This window comes from Salmo salar, chromosome 13, assembly GCF_965601325.2.
Source record: "Salmo salar chromosome 13, fSalSal1, whole genome shotgun sequence".
NCBI classification, from domain to species: Eukaryota; Metazoa; Chordata; class Actinopteri; order Salmoniformes; family Salmonidae; genus Salmo; species Salmo salar.
The window spans coordinates 108576943-108599182 of record NC_138303.1 but is presented as its reverse complement, the minus strand read 5'-3'; the positions used below and the strand labels follow the sequence as shown (position 1 = coordinate 108599182).

At 45.9% G+C, this 22240-nt stretch overlaps 1 protein-coding gene across 3 annotated transcripts in view; it reads right to left on the bottom strand.

Annotated features, from left to right (window-relative positions):
* LOC106568520 (protein Shroom3) overlaps positions 1 to 22240 on the bottom strand; it is a 216360-nt gene that overhangs the window by 94535 nt on the left and 99585 nt on the right. Inside the window, exon 1 of one of the 3 annotated variants that reach the window (XM_045692630.2) lies at positions 12276 to 13600. The exons of the other annotated variants lie outside the window; for them this stretch is intronic. Coding sequence (XP_045548586.2) covers positions 12276 to 12313 — 38 coding nt within the window. The 5' untranslated portion in view covers positions 12314 to 13600. Of the gene's footprint in view, positions 1 to 12275; positions 13601 to 22240 lie in introns of those variants that run through there. 3 annotated transcript variants of the gene reach the window in all.

Here is a 22240-nt window from a genome sequence, read left to right as displayed (position 1 = left end):
TGGAGAAGGAGGGGAGCAGGCCCTACTGTCTGGAGAAGGAGGGGAGCAGGCCCTACTGTCAGGAGAAGGAGAGGAGCAGGCCCTACTGTCAGGAGAAGGAGAGGAGCAGGCCCTACTGTCTGGAGAAGGAGGGGAGCAGGCCCTACTGTCTGGAGAAGGAGAGGAGCAGGCCCTACTGTCAGGAGAAGGAGGGGAGCAGGCCCTACTGTCAGGAGAAGGAGAGGAGCAGGCCCTACTGTCAGGAGAAGGAGGGGAGCAGGCCCTACTGTCAGGAGAAGGAGAGGAGCAGGCCCTACTGTCAGGAGAGGAGCAGGCCCTACTGTCAGGAGAAGGAGAGGAGCAGGCCCTACTGTCAGGAGGAGGAGGAGAGCAGGCCCTACTGTCAGGAGAAGGAGGGGAGCAGGCCATACTGTCAGACAAAGGAGAGGAGCAGGCCCTACTGTCAGGAGAAGGAGCAGGTTCTACTGTCAAGAGAAGGAGGGGAGCAGGCCCTACTGTCAGGAGAAGGAGGGGAGCAGGCCCTACTGTCAGACAAAGGAGAGGAGGAGAGCAGGCCCTACTGTCAGGAGAAGGAGGGGAGCAGGCCCTACTGTCAGGAGAAGGAGGGGAGCAGGCCCTACTGTCAGACAAAGGAGAGGAGGGGAGCAGGCCCTACTGTCAGGAGAAGGAGGGGAGCAGGCCCTACTGTCAGGAGAAGGAGGGGAGCAGACCCTACTGTCAGGAGAAGGAGAGGAGCAGGCCCTACTGTCAGGAGAAGGAGGGGAGCAGACCCTACTGTCAGGAGAAGGAGGGGAGGAGGCCCTACTGTCAGGAGAAGGAGGGGAGCAGACCCTACTGTCAGGAGAAGGAGAGGAGCAGGCCCTACTGTCAGGAGAAGGAGGGGAGCAGGCCCTACTGTCAGGAGAAGGAGGGGAGCAGGCCCTACTGTCAGGAGAAGGAGGGGAGCAGGCCCTACTGTCAGGAGAAGGAGCAGGTTCTACTGTCAAGAGAAGGAGGGGAGCAGGCCCTACTGTCAGGAGAAGGAGGGGAGCAGGCCCTACTGTCAGACAAAGGAGAGGAGGAGAGCAGGCCCTACTGTCAGGAGAAGGAGGGGAGCAGGCCCTACTGTCAGGAGAAGGAGGGGAGCAGGCCCTACTGTCAGACAAAGGAGAGGAGGGGAGCAGGCCCTACTGTCAGGAGAAGGAGGGGAGCAGGCCCTACTGTCAGGAGAAGGAGGGGAGCAGACCCTACTGTCAGGAGAAGGAGAGGAGCAGGCCCTACTGTCAGGAGAAGGAGGGGAGCAGACCCTACTGTCAGGAGAAGGAGGGGAGGAGGCCCTACTGTCAGGAGAAGGAGGGGAGCAGACCCTACTGTCAGGAGAAGGAGAGGAGCAGGCCCTACTGTCAGGAGAAGGAGGGGAGCAGGCCCTACTGTCAGGAGAAGGAGGGGAGCAGGCCCTACTGTCAGGAGAAGGAGGGGAGCAGGCCCTACTGTCAGGAGAAGGAGGGGAGCAGGCCCTACTGTCTGGAGAAGGAGGGGAGCAGGCCCTACTGTCAGGAGAAGAGCAGGCCCTACTGTCAGGAGAAGGACAGACCCTACTGTCAGGAGAAGGAGGGGAGCAGGCCCTACTGTCAGGAGAAGGAGGGGAGCAGGCCCTACTGTCAGGAAAAGGAGAGGAGCAGGCCCTACTGTCAGGAGAAGGAGAGGAGCAGGCCCTACTGTCAGGAGAAGGAGGGGAGTAGACCCTACTGTCAGGAGAAGGAGGGGAGGAGGCCCTACTGTCAGGAGAAGGAGGGGAGCAGACCCTACTGTCAGGAGAAGGAGAGGAGCAGGCCCTACTGTCAGGAGAAGGAGGGGAGCAGGCCCTACTGTCAGGAGAAGGAGGGGAGCAGGCCCTACTGTCAGGAGAAGGAGGGGAGCAGGCCCTACTGTCAGGAGAAGGAGGGGAGCAGGCCCTACTGTCAGGAGAAGGAGGGGAGCAGGCCCTACTGTCTGGAGAAGGAGGGGAGCAGGCCCTACTGTCAGGAGAAGGAGGGGAGCAGGCCCTACTGTCAGGAGAAGGAGGGGAGCAGGCCCTACTGTCAGGAGAAGAGCAGGCCCTACTGTCAGGAGAAGGACAGACCCTACTGTCAGGAGAAGGACAGACCCTACTGTCAGAGGCAACGAGGGAAAACCATTCAAAAAATGACATGCCCTCCTAAAACTGGTTGTAACTCCAGTTCTGTTTGTGATATAAAGATTCGAACAATGACAGTGTTATATAGACTTATTTAGGACAAGTCAAGGACAAAGAGGATCATGACTTAAAAAATATATTAAAATGTTTTACTTCACTACATCCACAGTACAATGACTGCTTTAGCGGTTCTAGTGTTAATTAACCCTCATAACTACTATTCACATGTCACGCCCTGACCATAGAGCGCCCTCGGTTCTCTATGGTGTTTGGTTCAGAGCGTGACTAGTGTTCTAGTCATTCTATTTCTATGTTGGTGGTTTATATGGTTCCCAATTAGAGGCAGCTGGTAATCGTTGCCTCTGATTGGGGATCATATTTAGGAAGCCCTTTCTCCCACCTGCTTTGTGGGATATTGTTTTGAGTCACTGCATGTAGCACTACGGTACTTCACGGTCGTCGTTTGTTTCTTGGTTTGTTTAAGTTGCACACAAAAAAAAAGATGTGAAACTCCAATCACGCTGCACCTTGGTCCGTCTCTCCTCAGGACGTGACATCACACTGTTCACACCTCTCCTCAGAACGATGGCTGCTACATAAACTGAGCCAGCTAACGGCTTATAGACAATAAGTGGGGGAAAAAAAACATTTTCCGATTGTCCTGTTGTATCATATTTAGGGTAAAAAGTCTGTGTTGAAGACTCATCTCTGAAGAAGAATTTGTTAAATCTTCCTGTGATTGTCTTTCCGCCACGCTTTGTCACGTTTACATATTTAACGAGTCTAATTAAAACCAGACAGCAGGTATGAATGGGTGGGGTGGGGGATGTCTGCTCTGCAGGGGGAGCGATGCGCCACTCACCCCTCCAACCTTCTCTTCAAGCCTTCCCTTCCCATTCCTCGCATGCCAACCCGCCCTGACGACAGGACAGGGTAACCTGGGTTGTATCCATAGCGACAGAGCCAGGACACACACACACACACACACACACACACACACACACACACACACACACACACACACACACACACTAGGTCACCCCTCTCAGTGGTGGGGGTTGGGACGTCTAAAGTAGGTCTACACCCTGCAGTAGGACTACAGTACCACCCTGCAGTAGGACTACAGTACCACCCTGCAGTAGGACTACAGTACCACCCTGCAGTAGGACTACAGTACCACCCTGCAGTAGGACTACAGTACCACCCTGCAGTAGGACTACAGTACCACCCTGCAGTAGGATTACACCAACACCCTGCAGTAGGACTACAGTACCACCCTGCAGTAGGACTACAGTACCACCCTGCAGTAGGACTACAGTACCACCCTGCAGTAGGACTACATCCACACCCTGCAGTAGGACTACATCCACACCCTGCAGTAGGACTACAGTACCACCCTGCAGTAGGACTACAGTACCACCCTGCAGTAGGACTACATCCCCACCCTGCAGTAGGACTTCAGTACCACCCTGCAGTAGGACTACATCCCCACCCTGCAGTAGGATTACAGTACCACCCTGCAGTAGGACTACAGTACCACCCTGCAGTAGGACTACAGTACCACCCTGCAGTAGAACTACATCCACACCTTGCAGTAGGACTACAGTACCACCCTGCAGTAGAACTACAGTACCACCCTGCAGTAGGACTACAGTACCACCCTGCAGTAGGACTACATCCACACCCTGCAGTAGGACTACATCCACACCCTGCAGTAGGACTACAGTACCACCCTGCAGTAGGACTACAGTACCACCCTGCAGTAGGACTACAGTACCACCCTGCAGTAAGACTACATCCACACCCTGCAGTAGGACTACAGTACCACCCTGCAGTAGTACTACAGTACCACCCTGCAGTAGGACTACATCCACACCCTGCAGTAGGACTATAGTACCACCCTGCAGTAGGACTACAGTACCACCCTGCAGTAGGACTACAGTACCACCCTGCAGTAGGACTACAGTACCACCCTGCAGTAGGACTACAGTACCACCCTGCAGTAGGACTACAGTACCATCTACGCATCTGCCTGGTGCTGCCATCATACAGCAGTTAACAGGGCTAACACTGATAATATCATGCTACATTAATGCTTTTAGTATTATGATGAATGCTTTTAGTATTATGATGAATGATTTTAGTATTATGATGAATGCTTTTAGTATTATGATGAATGATTTTAGTATTATGAATGCTTTTAGTATTAAGATGAATGCTTTTAGTATTATGATGAATGCTTTTTGTATTATGGTTTACAAACATGATCTACCCGTGGTTTCCTCACATATTTATTCAGGGGCGCAACTTTGATTTTAGAAGAAATAAAGGGAACACTTAAACAACACAATGTAACTCCAAGTCAATCACACTTCTGTGAAATCAAACTGTCTACTTAGGAAGCAACACTGATTGACAATACATTTCACATGCTGTTGTGCAAATGGAATAGACAACAGGTGGAAATTATAGGCAATAAGCAAGACACCCCCAATAAAGGAGTGGTTCAGCAGGTGGTGACCACAGACCACTTCTCAGTTCCTATGCTTCCTGGCTGATGTTTTAGTCACTTTTGAATGCTGGCGGTGCTTTCACTCAAGTGGTAGCATGAAACGGAGTCTACAACCCACACAAGTGGTTCAGGTAGTGCAGCTCATCCAGGATGGCACATCAATGCGAGCTGTGGCAAGAAGGTTTGCTGTGTCTGTCAGCGTAGTGTCCAGAGCATGGAGGCGCTACCAGGAGACAGGCCAGTACATCAGGAGACGTGGAGGAGGCCGTAGGAGGGCAACAACCCAGCAGCAGGACCGCTACCTCCGCCTTTGTGCAAGGAGGAGCAGGAGGAGCACTGCCAGAGCCCTGCAAAATGACCTCCAGCAGGCCACAAATGTGCATGTGTCTGCTAAAACGGTCAGAAACAGACTCTATGAGGGTGGTATGAGGGCCCGACGTCCACAGGTGGGGGTTGTGCTTACAGCCCAACACCGTGCAGGATGTTTGGCATTTGCCAGAGAACACCAAGATTGGCAAATTCGCCACTGGCGCCCGGTGCTCTTCACAGATGAAAGCAGGTTCACACTGAGCACGTGACAGACATGAGAGAGTCTGGAGACGCCGTGGAGAACGTTCTGCTGCCTGCAACATCCTCCAGCATGACCGGTTTGGCGGTGGGTCAGTCATGGTGTGGGGTGGCATTTCTTTGGGGGGCCGCACAGCCCTCCATGTGGTCGCCAGCGGTAGCCTGACTGCCATTAGGTACTGAGATGAGATCCTCAGACCCCTTGTGAGACCATATGCTGGTTCGGTTGGCCCTGGGTTCCTCCTAATGCAAGACAATGCTAGACCTCATGTGGCTGGAGTGTGTCAGCAGTTCCTGCAAGAGGAAGGCATTGATGCTATGGACTGGCCCGCCCGTTCCCCAGACCTGAATCAAATTGAGCACATCTGGGACATCATGTCTCACTCCATCCACCAACGCCACGTTGCACCACAGACTGTCCAGGAGTTGGTGGATGCTTTAGTCCAGGTCTGGGAGGAGATCCCTCAGGAGACCATCCGCCACCTCATCAGGAGCATGCCCAGGCGTTATAGGGAGGTCATACAGGCACGTGGAGGTCACACACACTACTGAGCGTCATTTTGACTTGTTTTAAGGACATTACATCAAAGTTGGATCAGCCTGTAGTGTGGTTTTCCACTTTAATTTTGAGTGTGACTCCAAATCCAGACCTCCATGGGTTGATAAATTGGATTTCCATTGATTATTTTTGTGTGATTTTGTTTTCAGCACATTCAACTATGTAAAGAAAAAAGTATTTAATAAGATTATTTCTTTCATTCAGATCTAGGATGTGTTGTTTAAGTGTTCCCTTTATTTTTTTGAGCAGTATATATATACACACTATGTTTTTTATCCAGTCGGATAAACACTCCAAACAGCCTACCCGACCGCTCGGAGGTGTCCGCATGGTCCTAAAGCACACCGTTGCCCTGTTTTGTATCACATTCCAAATTATAAAACTGGGTTCGGACAAAAATGCAATTTCAGAATGTGGGAGGGATATGTTCCCCATCCCCAGTGAAAGTAAGCGCCCCCTGTATATATACCTTTTATACTGACACGTTTTCCACCAACTTTACCATGCTGCCAACTTTACCATACCGCCAACTTTACCACGACAAGAAACAAATGGCCGCCTTTTCTATATATCTGAAAGGTTTTGCCGGTATCAAAGCCAAAACCTTTACAGTGCCTTGCGAAAGTATTCAGCCCCCTTGAACTTTTCGACCTTTTGCCACATTTCAGGCTTCAAACATAAAGATATAAAACTGTAATTTTTTTGTGAAGAATCAACAACAAGTGGGACACAATCATGAAGTGGAACGAAATTTATTGGATATTTCAAACTTTTTTAACAAATAAAAAACTGAAAAATTGGGCGTGCTAAATTATTCAGCCCCTTTAAGTTAATGCTTTGTAGTGTCACCTTTTGCTGCGATTACAGCTGTAAGTCGCTTGGGGTATGTCTCTATCAGTTTTGCACATCGAGAGACTGAAATTTTTGCCCATTCCTCCTTGCAAAACAGCTCGAGCTCAGTGAGGTTGGATGGAGAGCGTTTGTGAACAGCAGTTTTCAGTTCTTTCCACAGATTCTCGATTGAATTCAGGTCTGGACTTTGACTTGGCCATTCTAACACCTGGATATGTTTATTTGTGAACCATTCCATTGTAGATTTTGCTTTATGTTTTGGATCATTGTCTTGTTGGAAGACAAATCTCCATCCCAGTCTCAGGTCTTTTGCAGACTCCATCAGGTTTTCTTCCAGAATGGTCCTGTATTTGGCTCCATCCATCTTCCCATCAATTTTAACCATCTTCCCTGTCCCTGCTGAAGAAAAGCAGGCCCAAACCATGATGCTGCCACCACCATGTTTGACAGTGGGGATGGTGTGTTCAGGGTGATGAGCTGTGTTGCTTTTATGCCAAACATAACGTTTTGCATTGTTGCCAAAAAGTTCGATTTTGGTTTCATCTGACCAGAGCACCTTCTTCCACATGTTTGGTGTGTCTCCCAGGTGGCTAGTGGCAAACTTTAAATGACACTTTTTATGGATATCTTTAAGAAATGGCTTTCTTCTTGCCACTCTTCCATAAAGGCAAGATTTGTGCAGTATACGACTGATTGTTGTCCTATGGACAGAGTCTCCCACCTCAGCTGTAGATCTCTGCAGTTCATCCAGAGTGATCATGGGCCTCTTGGCTGCATCTCTGATCAGTCTTCTCCTTGTATGAGCTGAAAGTTTAGAGGGACGGCCGGGTCTTCGTAGATTTGCAGTGGTCTGATACTCCTTCCATTTCAATATTATCGCTTGCACAGTGCTCCTTGGGATGTTTAAAGCTTGGGAAATCTTTTTGTATCCAAATCCGGCTTTAAACTTCTCCACAACAGTATCTCGGACCTGCCTGGTGTGTTCCTTGTTCTTCATGATGCTCTCTGCGCTTTAAACGGACCTCTGAGACTATCACAGAGCAGGTGCATTTATACGGAGACTTGATTACACACAGGTGGATTCTATTTATCATCATTAGTCATTTAGGTCAACATTGGATCATTCAGAGATCCTCACTGAACTTCTGGAGAGAGTTTGCTGCACTGAAAGTAAAGGGGCTGAATAATTTTGCACGGCCAATTTTTCAGTTTTTTATTTGTTAAAAAAGTTTTAAATATACAATAAATTTCGTTCCACTTCATAATTGTGTCCCACTTGTTGTTGATTCTTCACAAAAAATTACAGTTTTATATCTTTATGTTTGAAGCCTGAAATGTGGCAAAAGGTCGAAAAGTTCAAGGGGGCCGAATACTTTCGCAAGGCACTGTATTTCTGCCTAACGATGGTAAAGTTCTGCCTACGGCTTATTATGAAAATGAACCGTAATGCTGAAGCGGTCTTGGTACGCACTATGCTCTTACAGCTCTTGATGTTTCTAGGCAGCGCCCGTTACTACTATCCTCCTGGCAGCTGTAAACTTTGCGAGGCATGTCACTTCACCCATCATCCCATCATAGCCCACCACATGCACTGTTTTCTAACCACTACTGGATGGATCCATAATGAATTACTGTGGGAATAAATATCACTGAATGACACACATATTGGAATAAAGTAGGCTAATGATGTTGAAGGCATCAAATTGTTGCTTACTGAAATTCCCAAAGTCATCCAATCCACGTGTAGTGTGGTAAACTAGATGATCATTCTCCTACAGCTGCTCCACAACAAACATAAGGAAACCATGTTGGACTCCGTTAATTCCAATCCAGCCATTACAATGAGCCTGTCCTCCTATAGCGCCTTCCACCAGCCTCCTCTAATGTCTACAGGTTTTTGGAGAGGTGCGGGGTGCTGCCACACTGGGCGCCCAGGGAGCTATTGTTGAGATGGGTTAAGTGCATTGCTCAAGGGCACAACGGCAGGCAATGGCATCTAGGATTTGAACCCTTCGGTTGCCAGCTCACTTCCTACCGGACCTGGGATTCAAACTGGCAACCCTCTAAATTGCTGGCTCACCTCTCTAACTGCTAGGCCGCCCGCCATGGTTAGATGGCACTCACTGTGTGTTTTGGGGTATCCTTTGTGTAAGCATAAGGAGAAATAATGATCGGTGATAGGCGGAGACATTTGGTACCTCAGCAGCAGTCCTACAAGGCATTGATAAATATTTACAACATTCCTGAATGTCACATTGGACTGGAGGGAGTCAGCAGTTAGCTCTCTCTGCTCTCATTGTTAAATATTTACAGCATTCCTGAACGTCACATTGGACTGGAGGGAGTCAGCAGTTAGCTCTCTCTGCTCTCTACCCACTGGGCACAGACTTCATTTCAGCGTCTAGATTTGGTTTACATTTGGTTGAGTTGTGAACTAATGTGAAATCAACAAAAAAATTCACATCATTGGATTTAGGTAAAATATTTTGTGAAAAAATATGTAATTCCCTTACGTTGATTACTTTTTTCAAATCCAATCAGTTTTCCACGTTGATTCAACGTCATTACATAGTATGTTGGGGGGGAAATTATGTGTTTTTGCCCAATGGGTAGTTTCTGTCTGGAGGCAACGTAGCCCCTGTGCACAGACTGGAGAATGACCTAGCTTAGCTAGCAGCACGGACACGAATCAGGCCCTTAATTGTTTTATTTCTCTGTTTAACTCTGTTGCAGATAAACATGCGACTCACAAAAGGCTAAGGGTAAAATACAGATCTAATCCTTGGTTCACGCATGAATTGTCTGAGAAATTACAGGAAAGAAATGCATCTTGGGCTAAGGCTAGACTGACTGACTCTACATCTGATTGGCTGTCCATCAAACATTTGAGAAATAGATGTCTCCGGTTAGAAAAACAAAATCAACATATTTCTTGAATTGTGTATCGGAGAGTGGTGGTAATCCAGCCAATTTCTGGAAAGTGATCAAATCTTTGAAACAAAACTCCAGCAGGATTTAATAGCCTCTGGTCCCATACTAGACAAAATAATAACCATTTAATAACCATTTTACTTCAGCTGGTCATCTGTTTGAAAGGATAGTCTCTGAAAATACCTCTCATTCCACTAGAGGGAGTCCTTTAGTCACCTCAAAACAGATTGTAGAGAATAATGCACTAAAATACACATACTTTATTTTCATTTCAACCACTTGATGTCTATGACGTACTAAGTGCTAAAGATTGATGTTAAAAAGTTGATTCACTTAATCCCTTCTTACTGCAGCTCTCTGCCCCACTTATTGCAGAACTATTGACCTATATTTTTTACTTGACAATTGGTGTTATCCCTACGATCTGGAAAGAGACTAAGCACCATTTCAGCTGCTACGCTTGTTTAACTTGATGTGTTCAATTGCTTAGATCATAAAAGTCATTGTGCTGCCTTTCAAAAGTTCTTCGACACTGTTGACTGAAATAGGCCTGGATCAGGCTTTTTTTGCAAGTAGTTTGAGAATGATCTGTCAGACAGGACACAATGTGTGATTTCTGATGGTGTTAAGGCCAGTTTCCTGGATATTATAAAAGGTGTACCTCAGGGGTCCGTATTAGGACCTGTTCTCTTTACTATTTATATAAATAATATTGGTCTATCTGTTAAAACATGTTAAATTAATCTGTATGCAAACGATTCTGTTATGTATGCCATTTCCCCAACTGTTGGATATGTTAGAGCTGCAATCTGATATTGTTGCCTTACAGAAAACCCTGGTTGGTTTAAACATTGTACTTAATGTGGGAAAGACTAAATACATGTTGTTCTCTAATTCTCGTAAGAACGTTTCAGATGGACTACATATTTATTCACTGGATGGGTCTCCCATTGATCAGGTTCCCGCCTATAAATATCTGGCCGTTTAGATTGACAAAGATGTAATGTTTAAAAAAAACATACGGATGAGCTTGTTAAAAAGTTAAGATTTAAAGTGGGCTTCTTTTTTTTTTTTTTTTAAATAGATCTTGCCTCTCCCTAAATAGCAGAAAGCAGATTGTAAAGTCAACTTTGTTTCAAATGGACTGCATATTTCCAGCCAGTTCATGGCTATGGTAACACCATTGACCAGATTGCAGCAGCCATCACTCTTAAACTTTTGGATGCCGTCTACCATAGCGCCCTTCACTTTATCACAGGTGACAGTTTTAATACTCTCCATTGCATCCTTTATCAAAAGGTTGGCTAGTCCTCATTGAAGTCCCGTAAATCACCTTTCTGTTTAAAAAGCTCTACTACACAAGCTTCCAACTTACTGAACCTTGTTGCTAAAGTATAAAAGAATGACCTCTCAGGGTTGGTTAGCTCTCAGGGTTGGTTAACTCTCAGGGTTGGTTAGCTCTCAGGGTCGGTTAACTCTCAGGGTCGGTTAGCTCTCAGGGTTGGTTAACTCTCAGGGTCGGTTAGCTCTCAGGGTCAGTTAGCTCTCAGGGTCGGTTAGCTCTCAGGGTCGGTTAGCTCTCAGGGTCGGTTAACTCTTAGGGTTGGTTAGCTAGCTCTCAGGGTCGGTTAACTCTCAGGGTCGGTTAACTCTCAGGGTCGGTTAGCTCTCAGGGTCGGTTAACTCTCAGGGTCGGTTAGCTCTCAGGGTCGGTTAGCTCTCAGGGTCGGTTAGCTCTCAGGGTCGGTTAGCTCTCAGGGTCGGTTAACTCGAGGTCCCTCTGTTCTCGACCAATTTAGGTAAATCCTCCTTTAGTTTTAGTGCCCCCCATTGTTCGAATAACCTGCGAAATTCCTTGCATCTTGATTCCCTGCTGCCGCTAGGGCAGTTTAGGACTCTGGTGTTAAATTAATTCACTGAGGATTGTGGTTGTTTCTATTGACTGTAATGGTTTATTGGTTTACATTGTAGTATTGTAATTGTACCTTGTAGTTTTTTTGTTATTTGTGTTTTATTTTATTTTATTTATTTTCTTGATTATGAAAATGTTTGTATTCAGGGCACCATTGTAAATGAGACCCTTGTCTGTGGGATGGGCTTCACAGTCGACCTCTTGACCCAACATTAGGAGCACACAGTTAAGAGGGAGGGAGGGAGGGAGGGAGGGGGGAGGGAAAGAGAGTGAGAGAAAGAGAGAGTGAGCATATAGCCTTTCTTCCTCTGCAGTACACAGAACTAAACGATGACTACTGTCATGTAGCGTATCTGTTGTTAGGGTCGGTAGGTAGCCTAGCGGTTAAGAGCATTGGGGCAGTAACCGAAAGGTCGCTATTTCAAATCCCTGAGTCGACAAGGTGAAAAATATGTCGATCTGCCCTTGAGCAAGGCACTTAACCTTCATTTCTCAAGGGTCGCCATCAATAATGGCTGATCCCTGGCCATGACCCCGCTCTCTGAGCGTGACTCAGGGGGGAGTTGGGATATGCAAAACAAAACATTTCCATTTCACACCCGTACAGGTTACCCACTTGCAGTGAAACAGGACAAATATAAGCACCCCCTATTTGAGGTATGGAGAGATGACAGAGACCAGTCACATATCTGTTGTTAGGTATAAACAGAGACCAGTCACATATCTGTTGTTAGGTATAAACAGAGACCAGTCACATATCTGTTGTTAGGTATAAACAGTCACACACCTGTCTGAGTCACTACTGATGTCTGGGATCTCATCCATCCTTTGGTGACATACAGCCAGAGTTAAGCCCTAGTGCTCCTGGGAAAAGTAGTTTCTCTTCAGAATAGCCAGGGTCAAGCCCTGGTGCTCCTGGGAAAAGTAGTTTCTCTTCAGAATAGCCAGAGTCAAGCCCTAGTGGCCATGGGAAAAGTAGTTTCTCCTCAGAATAGCCAGAGTCAAGTCATTTAATACATCCAAAGTAGTTCCTCCTTTCTCCTTAGAACGGTCTCAGCTAATCAGCTAGTCCAAAGCTCAGAAAGGATCACGATCAGTTAGGACCAAACAGACTTGAAAATGGCTGTCTTACATCACCGCTGAGAGAGGGACACATGACTAGAGCATGTCAACTGGGCTTCAGATCCAGACTGGAGTCCATCTTGGTTCGTTTCAGGTGGATTCATCTATCTGTCTGCAACCAGTCAATCAGTTGATCCACATGGACTGGTGGGATATGATCGCTCAACCTAACATATACCTGTAATCTTTTACTCACTGTTAACTACAGCAACAATAACCTGTGCTGACTCCTGTCCTCAGGAAATTCTCACGCCTCCTCCTTCATTTCCCTCCCTTTCCCCTCAAGTCCACCCTCCCAGAGAACTGCTGTGTCCAAAGTCTGAAGTTATGCAACTCCTCCGCAGTCTTGTCTTCCCACAGCTGTAGGTAGGCTGACAAGGTCCTACAGTGGCACTCCCTCCATACCGTGGAGCAGTCAGCCAGTCAGTCAGCCAGCCTGTCAGTCAGTCAGTCAGCCTGTCAGTCAGCCTGTCAGTCAGCCAGCCAGTCAGTCAGACAGCCTGTCAGTCAGCCAGCCAGTCAGCCAGCCAGTCAGCCAGTCAGTCAGCCAGCCAGTCAGTCAGCCAGTCAGCCTGTCAGTCAGTCAGCCAGTCAGTCAGCCAGCCTGTCAGCCAGCCAGTCAGCCAGTCAGTCAGCCAGCCTGTCAGCCAGCCTGTCAGCCAGGCTGTCAGCCAGCCAGTCAGCCAGCCTGTCAGCCAGGCTGTCAGCCAGCCAGTCAGCCAGTCAGTCAGCCAGTCAGTCAGCCAGTCAGCCAGTCAGTGTGTGGTAGCCTATAGTCCAGTAGGCAGACTGACAGTTAGGCTGACTGCTGCACACCATTTAGCCTACAGTGGAGCAGTCAGCCAGTCAGCATGGTAATGGTATAGTCCTGCAAGCTCCAGGCTTCGACAGGTGTTTGCCCAGTCAGGACAGCACTACCTAACGCTACCTGTCCTGAACACTCCTGGACTACAGAGCCATCCAGGAAGTTGTGTTTGTTCAGACTTTACAGAGTCAACACTACACTGACTAACCCTACTGCATCTCCACACCACAGCACCGCTGGGTCGAACACTGGACGAAAGGGAAGCTTTGTGGTGTCCTCTCTGCCTCTCTCTCTTGTCTGTCTCTCTCTCTCTCTGCCAACATCTCTTGGACTCTGTACTTGGATGCAAATGAGCATCCTGCCATCCTCTGTGGCTGGGCTCTGTGGCTGAGCTGTTTCCTCCCTCCCCTCTCACATGGCCGGAGAGAGGGAGAGAACAGCCACCCAGTCACGCAGGCAGGCAGGTGAACCTGAGTCCTGTGCACAGTGTAGAGTATAGTCCAGGGTTAGAAACACAAAGCCAGGTGTGAGACAATGGCTGCCATTATGGCCTTTTATTAGGAAGAAGAAAAGCCTGCTCTGTTTGTATCCAGCCAGGGGCAATGGGGACAGACTACAGACTATCCAGCCAGTCAGGGCCAGGGGCAATGGGGACAGACTACAGACTATCCAGCCAGTCAGGGCCAGGGGCAATGGGGACAGACTACAGACTATCCAGCCAGTCAGGGCCAGGGGCAATGGGGACAGACTACAGACTATCCAGCCAGGGACAATGGGGACAGACTACAGACTATCCAGCCAGTCAGGGCCAGGGGCAATGGGGACAGACTACAGACTATCCAGCCAGTCAGGGCCAGGGACAATGGGGACAGACTACAGACTTTCCAGCCAGTCAGGGCCAGGGGCAATGGGGACAGACTACAGACTATCCAGCCAGGGACAATGGGGACAGACTACAGACTATCCAGCCAGTCAGGGCCAGGGACAATGGGGACAGACTACAGACTATCCAGCCAGTCAGGGCCAGGGGCAATGGGGACAGACTACAGACTATCCAGCCAGTCAGGGCCAGGGGCAATGGGGACAGACTACAGACTATCCAGCCAGTCAGGGCCGGGGGCAATGGGGACAGACTACAGACTATCCAGCCAGTCAGAGCCGGGGGCAATGGAGACAAACTATCCAGCCAGTCAGGGCCGGGGGCAATGGGGACAGAGTGGCTGCGTCAATATGTATTTGTTGTCAATGTTTTGGCGTCAGACTGGTAGCAGTTGTGAAAAAAGTAAATAGTTGGACGAGTTGCAGAAGTAATTGAAAATAATGCTATTGTTGATTAATTGCTTTGTTCATTCATTAGTCTATTTCCTGTTGAACCATATGGTCTATCTACTAGAAACTCATGGACAATATGGACACAGATATACAAAATGTATACTATATATGAATATACAGTACTAGTCAAAAGTTTGGACACATTTACTCATTCAAGTGTTTTTCTTTATTTTTACTATTTTCTACATTGTATGAAATAACACATATGGAATCATGTGGTAACCAAAAAAGTGTTAAACAAATCAAAATATATTTTAGATTTTAGATTCTTCAGAGTAGCCACCCTTTGCCTTGATGACAGCTTTGCACACTATTGGCATTCTCTCAACCAGCTTCCTGAGGTAGTCACCTGGAATGCATTTCAATTAACAGGTGTGCTTTGTTAAAAGTACATTTGTGGAATTTCTTTCCTTCTTAATACTTTTGAGCCAATCAGTTGTGTTGTGACAGGTAAGGGGTGGTATACAGACGATAGCCCTACTTTTTAAAATAAAAGTAACAAATAATTAAACAGCAGCAGTAAAATAACAATAGTGAGGCTATATACAGGGGGTACCGGTACAGAGTCAATGTGCTGGGGCACCGGTTAGTCGAGGTAATTGAGGTAATATGTACATGTAGGTAGAGGTAAAGTGACTATGCATAGATAATAAACAGAGAGTAGCAGCAGCGTAAAAGAGGGGTCTGGGTAGCCCTTTGATTATCTGTTCAGGAGTCTTATGACTTGGGGGTAGAAGCTTTTAAGAAGCCTTTTGGACCTAGACTTGGCGCTCCGGTACCGCTTGCCGTGCGGTAGCAGAGAGAACACTATGACTAGGGTGGCATTCTAAAGCCCTATTTTAATAGTAATATACAGTGGTTCCTCCTTTAAAAGTTGTGAGCTTACACCGCGGGACTTAGAGGTACCCAGCGTCACGGCTTCATTGCTCCAGACCACCACAAGGGGGAGTTAGAGCACTCATTATGCATTTGGGTCCCAAGGTTTTTATATGACCAATCATATCGAGTAGTTCCAATAACGAATTTGACGCGAGCCCCCCATCCCTCGTGACTTTCTTCAGCAAAGATGGCTGACAAAACATTACGGAGGAAACAAATGTAAGTAGTTATAACGTCATAACGAATCAAGCAAAACATTTACAATTGAGAGGAATATGTTTGTTAATGATGAGACCAATTTTTGTCATAAAATTAATTTATGAAAATCACTATTTAGCAAGTTTATTTCCAGTCATATCCAATACCAGGTGTATCAAACTCCATTATTTGAATGATGCTGTGTCTGCATGTATATATTACAATTATACACTTCAACAGTGTTTACCACTCCTGCTCCTGGGACATCAATGATAACACATTGTAACTATGCAATAGACTAGAAACATGATTTAAGTAAAGGCTGATTTGTAATTCATATATACAGAATAAAAACAGTACATCCTGCCAGCACGCCCACAAGCTTGCTGAATGATATGTGGAAGAGAGCGAGGAATGAGATGGGAGTAACAATCCAGGCTATTTGCTCGGAGACCGGCATAATAATTGTAATGAAACAACCAGGGAGCAGGCTTTGAACCCTCAACATTCTAGCCCGAAGTCCAGCATGCTATCGACTGTGCCCAAATGTAATAATTGGGGTTGGGGCCGATTGTGGCTAAAAATACTTTATCAATTGAAGTTAGAAGGAAAAGCCTACAACTATTTTAGCACCGTTTTGCACTGCTCTGAGACAAGCATGGGGACTCAGAGACAAGCGTACTCCTTCCTCCCCGTCGGGGATTTGAACCCCGGTCTCTCGTCCACACGACACAGGGATTCTTTCGCTAAATAGCCCAGTACTGTACTGCCGACCGTCACGTTGTACTGCGCCATATATCCCGTTCCATCCTAACATGGAACAGAAACATGGAATAGAAACATCATAATATTAATCAAATGCATTAAGCATGTACCAGTCAAAAGTTTGGACACACCTACTCATTCCAGGATTTTTCTTTATTTTTACTATTGTCTACATTGTAGAATAATAGTGAAGACATCACAACTGTAGCAGGTGTAGCCCATTACGCAAATGTTTCCGATTAGCAGGACAATATACTTTTTATAACCCGGCTACTGTTGTGAAAATCCCTCAACTTGCAATGTATTCGATGCTTAAATACTCTAAAGTGTTACATTTCTAACTCAAACCAGCATTTCTTCATCGTCATCTTTATGCTTTCGTAAATATTCTTGATCTTCTTCCTTTTTTGTGTAGCAATTTTGAGCAAATTGCTCAAGGGCCACGGTTGATTTGTCTGTGAAGATGACGTTATTGAATGTCTCCCCAGCTTTGATCCATGCCAGGGCCTGCAGGACGCAAAGTTCTTTGTTTGTCAGACGAATCATTGGAATCATTGACTCACTCACGCGTTGAAAAGGGCGAGGAACGAGATGGAGTCACAATCCATGCCAGGCACACCTGTGAGCTCTGGAACTCCACCTCCGACAGGCAGAGTCAACATACGTGGCGGGTTCGTCAGGTCTTCGGTTCACCCTGACATTTCCATTCCTCTTCTGACAGCAGAACTTGACCAACTGCTCACCAGGCACAGCAAGTGCCACCCGGACCATTATGCTGTTCTGCTATTTCAAGGACGTGTAAACGAAGAGAGATACCACAAATGGGCACAGAATACATAGCCTTCCCGCTGTGGACGTCTATTTCAGCACCGCGTGCCCTGCATTCTGTAGTACAGACATGGCCTGCTCTCCCTTATGTAAGGAATTAGGCACTTTCCCATGTTTACTACGGTATGTATTGTGCACAGTAGCCTAATAAATAAATAAACACATTTCGTTAATAAAATAATAAGGTATAATAAAATAAAAAAATACTCTTTCAAAATGCAGATGTTGAATTAGTTATGGATCCATAACGAATTACTATTGGAATAAATATCACTGATTTACAGAAATATTGGAACAAAGTTGCCTAATGAAGGCAAACCATTTAGAATCCTCCAATCCTGTAGCCTATTCCAGACCGTCACGTTGTACAGCGCCATATTTTCCATTCAATCCTAACGGAAACCCCGAGGGTTTCGTTTTTTGTTTTTCTCTGACTACAAACACCATAATATGAATCAAATTAATTAAGCCACATTTCTTAAAATCAATCCCATATACTATGTTATTACAAAAAAAGGTTTTAAATTCTCTGATAATGCCTAATACGGAATAGTATCAAATGCTTCTCAAAGATGCCCTCTGGTGGTAAAACTAGCAATAACTTGCAGTAACAGAACAAATGTCTGACAATTAAATAACGTGCCACAGAATGCTGCAGCAGCACGCAAGGTGTGTCGCAGAATGATGCAACTTTTAATGGAGGATCCACTGTATAACAACAATAGCCTAATTGTCAACCCAACATGCATGACAATCACTGGATTAGGTTGCACATTAAAATATTTTGAATCACAACATGAAAATAATATTTTTTATTTAAAGGTGCACTATGCTGTAATCGCTCTGCCATTTCCTGGTTGCTAAAATTCCAATAGTTCACCTAATTTCAGTTTATGTAACAAACCAAGCATGTATAGTGTAGCACATGGCTCTTCAACCCTGTTTCTGGAGAGCTACTGTCCTGTAGGTTTTCGCTCCAACCCTAATCTTTGTTATAATTAGCTGGTTGATGAGCTGAATCGGGTTAGCTAGGGTTGAAGTGAAATTACGGTCGGAGTGAAAACCTACAGGACGGAAGCTCTCTAGGAACAGGGTTGGAGAACCCCGGTGTAGAGGTCTGAGTGGGACTGATATCTTCACCCTCAGCTTGTCATACAGCATCCAACCACAGTCCCGCAATGTTATTTTAGGCGTATGTGAAGCAGCTCACTTGCCAGCAATGGTCCCAGTAATTTTACAGATACTGTAGTAAACTACAGTCTAATCATATTTAAGTTAATTTCATAGTCATATCATATTTAAGTTAATTTCATATTCAAGTTAACTGCCACTTGATTCTCCATCCATGTAGGCAGCCGACTCAATGAGACCACACATACTGGGCACACTTGAACTCTCACTCCCAACTAGGAGAGGTAGGCTGCTGAAATTGAAGCAGCGAATTCTGAGTGTGAATAATGCCCCCCAAAAATAATTTATAATTTTAATACAACAGGTAGGCTAACACATACAAAGCAGAAAGACGATCATTTCCAAATAATCTGCGGGACAAGAAAAACGTTTTTATCCCATAGTCATCAGTCTGACTGCCCTCAGCATGAAAAATGCCTACCGTGCCACATTTGATAAGAGATAAGAATAACAAATAATTAAAGAGCAGCAGTAAAATAACAATAGCTGGCTTTATACAGGGGTTACTGGTACTGAGTCAATGTGCGGGGGCAATGGTGTTGAGGTAATTGAGGTAATATGTACATGTAGGTAGAGTTATTAAAGTGACTATGCATAGATAATAAACAGAGAGTAGCAGCAGCATAGAAGGGATGGGGGGCAATGCAAATATTCTGGGTAGCCATTTGATTAGATGTTCAGGAGTCTTAGGGGTAGAAGGGGTAGAAGCTGTTTAGAAACCTCTTGGACCTAGACTTGGCGCTCCGGTACCACTTGTTGTGCGGTAGCAGAAAGAACAGTCTATGACTAGGGTGGCTGGAGTCTTTGACAATTTTTAGGGCTTTCCCCTGACACCGCCTGGCATAGAGGTCCTGGATGGCAGGAAGCTTAGCCCCGGTGATGTACTGGGCCGTACGCACTACCCTCTGTAGCGCCTTGCGGTTGAAGGCCGAGCAATTGCCATACCAGGCAGTGATGCAACCCGTCAGGATGCTCTCGATGGTGCAGCTGTAAAACCGTTTGAGGATCTGAGAACCCATGCCAAATCTTTTCAGTCTCCTGAGGGGGAATAGGTTTTGTCGTGCCCTCATCGTGACTGTCTTGGTGTGCTTGGACCATGTTAGTTTGTTGGTGATGTGGACGCCATGGAACTTGAAGCTCTCAACCTGCTCCACTGCAGCCCCGTCAATGAGAATAGGGGCATGCTCCGTCCTCTTTTTCCTGTAGTCCACAATCATCTCCTTTGTCTTGTTCACGTTGAGGGAGAGGTTGTTGTCCTGGCACAACACGGCCAGGTCTCTGACCTCCTCCCTATAGGCTGCCTCATTGTTGTCGATGATCAGGCCTACCACTGTGGTGTCATCGGCAAACTTAATGATGGTGTTGCAGTCATGCCTGGCCGTACAGTCATGAATGAACAGGGAGTACAGGAGGGGACTGAGCACGCACCCCTGAGGGGCCCCTGTGTTGAGGATCAACGTGGCGGATCTGTTGTTACCTACTAGGGATGCAATGGTACACAGTATGTTGTCGAACCGTTCGGTACGCCCCCTACGGTTCAATACGCACACGTCAACCACGGAATTACGATATGCCTGTCATTTTCCTATCATTTCCAAAACGTGCTTATTGCGCAGCATACTACATGCACGTTGTACATTCAGATCCACAGAACCAGACGCTCAGCTTGTGACGAGGCAAGGCAGGCAACTGCTTGGGGCCCCTTGCCATTAGGGGGATCCTGAGGGCTGACAAACTTTACTCCACAGCAATGTCTCAAAATGTGGCAACCGCAGTGACTGCAACCAACTCCTCCTTAACCTGTTAGGGCTAGGGGGCAGCATTTGCACGTCTGGATAAAAAAAATGTACCCGATTTAATCTGGTTACTAATCCTACCCAGTAACTAGAATATGCATATACTTATTATACATGGATAGAAAACACTCTAAAGTTTCTAAAACTGTTTGAATGGTGTCTGTGAGTATAACAGAACTCATTTGGCAGGCAAAACCCTGAGACATTTTCTGACAGGAAGTGGATACCTGATGTGTTGTATTGACTTTAAACCTATCCCATTGAAAAACACAGGGGCTTAGGAATATTTTGGCACTTCCTATTGCTTCCACTAGATGTCACCAGCCTTTACAAAGTGTTTTGAGTCTTCTGGAGGGAGATCTGACCGAACAAGAGCCATGGAACGATGATGTCCCATTAGACACCTGGCGCGCGAGTTCATGTTGGGTACCCTCGTTCCAATACGTTATAAAAGAGTATGCATTCGTCCACCTTGAATATTATTCATGTTCTGGTTAAAAAAGGCCCTAATGATTTATGCTATACAACGTTTGACATGTTTGAACGAACGGAAATATATTTTTTCCCCTCGTTCATGACGAGAAGTCCGGCTGGCTTAGATCATGTGCTAACTCGACGGAGATTTTTGGACATAAATGATGAGCTTTTTTGAACAAAACTACATTCGTTATGGACCTGTGATACCTGGAAGTGACATCTGATGAAGAGAATCAAAGGTAATGGATTATTTACATAGTATTTTCGATTTTAGATCTCCCCAACATGACGTCTAGTCTGTATCGCAACGCGTATTTTTCTGGGCGCAGTGCTCACATTATTGCAAAGTGTGATTTCCCAGTAAGGTTATTTTTAAATCTGGCAAGTTGATTGCGTTCAAGAGATGTAAATCTATAATTCTTTAAATGACAATATAATATTTTACCAATGTTTTCTAATTTTAATTATTTAATTTGTGACGCTGACTTGACTGCCGGTTATTGGAGGGAAACGATTTCCTCAACATCAATGCCATAGTAAAACGCTGTTTTTGGATATAAATATGAACTTGATAGAACTAAAAATGCATGCATTGTCTAACATAATGTCCTAGGAGTGTCATCTGATGGAGATTGTAAAAGGTTAGTGCATCATTTTAGCTGGTTTTATGGTTTTGGTGACCCTGTCTTTGACTTGACAAAACATTACACACAACTCTTGTAAATGTACTGTCCTAACATACTCTAAATTTATGCTTTCGCCGTAAAACCTTTTTGAAATCGTAAAACGTGGTTAGATTAAGGAGATGTTTATCTTTCAAATGGTGTAAAATAGTTGTATTTTTGAAAAATTTGAATTTTGACATTTATTTGGATTCAAATTTGCCGCTCTTGAAATGCACCTGCTGTTGATGGAGTGCACCACGGGTGGCACGCTAGCGTCCCACCTAGCCCATAGAGGTTAAACAACCAATGGACAATTTGCAATGATATCTCAGTAGGAAACCTTCCTAAAGGGGCCCCGTGAAGAGAGGGGAAACTAAAAACAAATATTCTCTCAGCTCCAACGTGATAATGGCAAGCGCTAGTGAGACAGAGAGAAGCAAATTTGAAGAGGCACCTCTGTCTTTCAAATCCGCTGTGTGGGAACATTTTGGATTCAGCGTGCAATACGATGACAAGGATAAGAAGACAGTAAACAAAGTACTGTCTGCAAGCATTGCTTTGTCACTGTCGAATGGAAACACTTCTACGCTACTCGAATGGAAACACTTCTAACATGATGTGTCATTTACGTCGCCATCACTCGGCCGTATCCCTTGCCGGTGGAGCTGGAGCAAGGAGAGTCCACTCGTTAGCG